Source organism: Phocoena phocoena, chromosome 4 (assembly GCF_963924675.1).
Source record: "Phocoena phocoena chromosome 4, mPhoPho1.1, whole genome shotgun sequence".
In the NCBI taxonomy this organism is placed as follows: Eukaryota; Metazoa; Chordata; class Mammalia; order Artiodactyla; family Phocoenidae; genus Phocoena; species Phocoena phocoena.
In genome coordinates, this window is record NC_089222.1 from 25,237,457 (window position 1) to 25,241,246 (window position 3,790).

Sequence of the window (3,790 nt, forward strand, 5' to 3'; positions counted from 1 at the left end):
CCCAAAGGACTTGTCAAGAAGTGTGATAAGTATTTAAATAAGCCACCTCACTGGTTTGTGTTAGTCTAGAGCTGCTATCTCAAGTCCAGGATAACGTTTATGAGAAATGTCTTAAGTAACACTGGCCAATGTGGTTGTCAGATAGGATCTCAGGAGCGTGTTTCCCTAATTTTTCAACGATTTAGGGTGACCGCCATTCATTTCCATAGTCTGGATCCAAATGAGAATTCAGTGCTTAACTAGGCAAAGGTCATCTTATTTAACTCAAAATTTTCATCTATAACTCAAGTAACATACTCCTGACTTTCATATTACAACTGCCATATTTACTCCTGAATACTACGATTGTAATTTTAAGCAAGGCTAGACGGGCTCAGTCTAGAACAGTGTCCTTTCACCTTCCCCGATGGCAGCATTAGGAACCACAGCCTCATCAGTGGGCTGATTTCTTCTCCTTGTAAGAGAAGCCAAATGCTCTGCATGTCCTAGGAAGCCACTACTGGTCCTACCAAAAACTTACAACCCATACCATCTTCCTTCCCTCCTGAACAGAATGTTAAACCTTGATTTGCAATAAAGTAAGAAAAGCTTACACCTACTGCTCTCCCCATGCAAGAAACTATGTTTGAGGACCAGTCATTTGGGCATTGCTTCAAAAGGCACATTGATTCCAGTGGCAATTTGAATCAGTAGAGAAAGAGAGAATAAGATTAAAAACAAAACCGAAAAACAGGATGGGTTTTGTGGAACACATAAGTAAATAGCAATCTGGGACCTATACAAACCACTTAGCTCCTTCCCAATAGTTTAACCAGAGTCCCTAAGGTAGAATAATTCACAGTTGTATCATGACACACACAGGCCTTCAAAAAACACTGTTTAAAAAAGTAGCTGAGAACTCTCAAGCAGCTTGCCCTGATGTCCAGTTCAAGTATAAGCAATGCGGAAGAGCTGCAAGATTCCAAACTACGTGACAAAGAAAATTCAGTGCAGATCACAGGCTTTGATAAATTATGAAAAATCATGATATATATTACTATTTAACTAACATCTAAGAAACGTTTTGAAATAATTAACGTGTGTTCACATTCCATGCATTTTCTAGCAGGTTAAGCCCTGGGTTAGTGTCTCTGTGCTCTTTTCTACAAAGCTCTATTCTTTGACAAATCCAAGCATTCCTCACACCGAAACGGAAGTACCCAGGGATTCTGTCTACTTACCCTCTTTACTGCATGCCTGACCTCACAAGGGCTGCTCGTTATTGCCTCTGGCAGAGAAGACGACTGGAAGATCTAACTGGTTGGGGTTTTATGTGGGGTTCTATTCGCGCTGCCTTAGAAGAATCCCTGGATGTCACAGACAGCACCTGCATGTTTCCCAGGGACAAGAACCAGCCGCCCTCTCCCTCCTGCTTGCCCCACCTCCCTCTCCCAAAGCCCTAAGTGCACTGAGTGCACTCTCCCAAAGCCCTTGTCGCGCTGAACTTTTTCCCTGTGGTTTTGCAGCACCCTCCTCGAGCAAAGAAGGAAACACAACAAAACTTGAAAACAAACCAACAACAGAAACTTCAAACAAACGGGTGAGCGAGCCGGCAGCCTCCTCCAAGGCGGAGGCTCACTTTTTACCGCAGAATTCGGTGTTGTTGAGGAACTTCTTGATGACCAGCCCCAGGCAGACAACCAGCAACAACATGTAGCCCACGGTGCCCGAGAAGGTGGGCGCGTCCGGCGGCGCCTTAAGGAACTGGCGCAGGCCCTCCTCCACGTAGTACACCTGGTCGTAGATGCTGAGGAAAGTGAAGATGTGGAAGAGCTGGTGGCTGTGGCCGATGATGTCGAAGAGGCCCGGCTGGATGCGCTCAGGGATCTTGCTCACGTTGAAGAAGGCGGCCACCACCAGCCAGAAGTAGCGGCGGTAGAAGTGCACGAAGAGCGTGGGGTTCTCGCCCCGCAGGTCGAAGAGCCAGCTCTCGAGCATGATGGGGCAGGCCATGCTCAGGGGCATGACGAAGACGAAGGTGCGCAGCGCGAACGGATAAGAGCACCAGTCGGTGCGGCTCTTGCAGCAGGCCACGGTGCAAGCCACGGCCAGCAGGAAGGCCACGGGCAGCACGAGCGCGCGGTAGGCGGCAATGAGGCCCGTGCAGTCCACGTGCCAGCCCAGGCGCTGCTGCACGTACGGGGTCATCACCCTGGCGTCCAACAAGCTCAGGCCGGGCAGCAGGTAGTAGTAGTAGGCCACAGTGCTGCCAAAGCCGTAGTAGCTGATGGACGCGTAGTCCAGGTAGAAGAAGGCTGCGCGCAGGCGCAGCGACAGGCAGCTGAACACGTGCGCCGTGCAGCTCATGGCGAAGGTCAGCAGCACGCCCGAAGCGTAGCACCACAGCGGCAGTAGCCACGGATGGTGGAAGGGCACGTCGCGGCCGCTCAGGAAGAACAGGCGGCAGAACTTGCTCAGGAACAGCAGCAGTGGGATGAAGTGCGTCCAGAAGTTCAGCGTCTCGTTGGTAGGCTTCAGCACCGAGGCTAGGCACTCCTGCGCCGTGCACGGCAGCCGCCGGTAGCCCGACAGGATGAAGCACTCCACAAAGTCGTCGGGCACCTCGTCCCAGCGCAGCAGCGGCTTGGCGGAGGCCGGAGGGTCCCCGGAGGCTGAGGGGTGGGGGCGCGAGGCGGCCTCCGAAGCCGCCGCGGTCGTGCCGGGCGGGCCCTTTGTGCCCGCGCTCCGGGGCTGCAGGCGCCGCGGCATGGTGCCCGGGGCTTGGCTAGGGCGCGCACAGGCGACCTCTGGCGCCGGCTCCGGCGCGCTCTCCAGTCCCCGCCGGCTGCCGTCGGAGCCTTTGTGCACGCGCCGGGGGCGTCGCTGCAGGTTCACGAGAAGACCTGAGCCTCGGAGCAGCCGTTCCTAAAAAATAAATAAGTAAATAAAAATAGTCATCGATTTCGCAGCCGCGTAGCGACGGGTAGGAGCGCACGGGGCTCGGCGGCCCCTTCCCCAGGCTCCCTGCTACCGGCTCTCGGCCGCCCGCGCTGCTGCAGCGGCGGTGGCGGCGCGGCTGACGGCGGCGCTGCTGCGGTGACTGGGCATCGCGCGGTGCGGGCGCAGCAGCAGCCGCCCCCGGCGCGGGAGGCGGGGATGTGGGAGCTGAGGCGCTGGAGGGAGGGAGGGACGGGCGCACTGGGGGAGGGCGGGGGCCTCTCTGGCTAGTGTTTCGCGGCGGCCTCGGGGGATAGAGTTGTCCCTGGGCTCGAGTTCCATACCATCCCCCCTCCCTCGGGTCGCAGAAGCCCGAGCTGGCCCGTTAATGATTGATGCGGGGGACCAAAGGCTGCGCCCGCGACTCAGCAGCCCGCGCCGAGGGCGAGGGTCGGCGCGGGGATTCGAAACCCGACAGCCACGCGGGCGCTCGAGAGGACACTGGAGAGACGCGTCCGCTGGGGGCGGGGAGCTGCGGCCGCGGGGGGAGGGGAGGGGAGCGCAGCGGGCGCGCCTGAGCCGGGGCAGGGCGGAGGGATGCGCTGACAGTAATCTCCGGAGGGGGCGGGGGCGCTCCGGAAATCGGGGGCCTTCGAGGCCATGTCTGGATCGGGGCGTGTCATTGTCAGATACCTGGGACTGCTCCTCTCTTTCCGTGTGTGTGCGCGCGCCCGCGCGCGCGGTCCTCACTCTCAGCACCATATCGAGCATTAGTTTGTCTCCTTTCGTCTAGCGGACTTATTCAGGTGCGTCACTAACCTCCTTTCGTCCTTGTCCGTTCCAAACGAACGGTCCTCTAAACTGGCCTGTGGTC

General features: G+C 56.8%; 1 protein-coding gene across 1 annotated transcript; it reads right to left on the bottom strand.

Annotated features, from left to right (window-relative positions):
* Positions 1-1,477: 1,477 nt before the first annotated feature.
* On the bottom strand, positions 1,478-3,389 carry PAQR9 (progestin and adipoQ receptor family member 9). Its single transcript, XM_065876787.1, has 2 exons — positions 3,261-3,389; positions 1,478-2,904 (listed from the first exon to the last, which is right to left on the bottom strand). Exons 1-2 carry the CDS (start codon positions 3,261-3,263, stop codon positions 1,615-1,617), a joined length of 1,293 nt encoding a protein of 430 aa, XP_065732859.1. The 5' UTR covers positions 3,264-3,389; the 3' UTR covers positions 1,478-1,614.
* Positions 3,390-3,790: the final 401 nt, after the last annotated feature.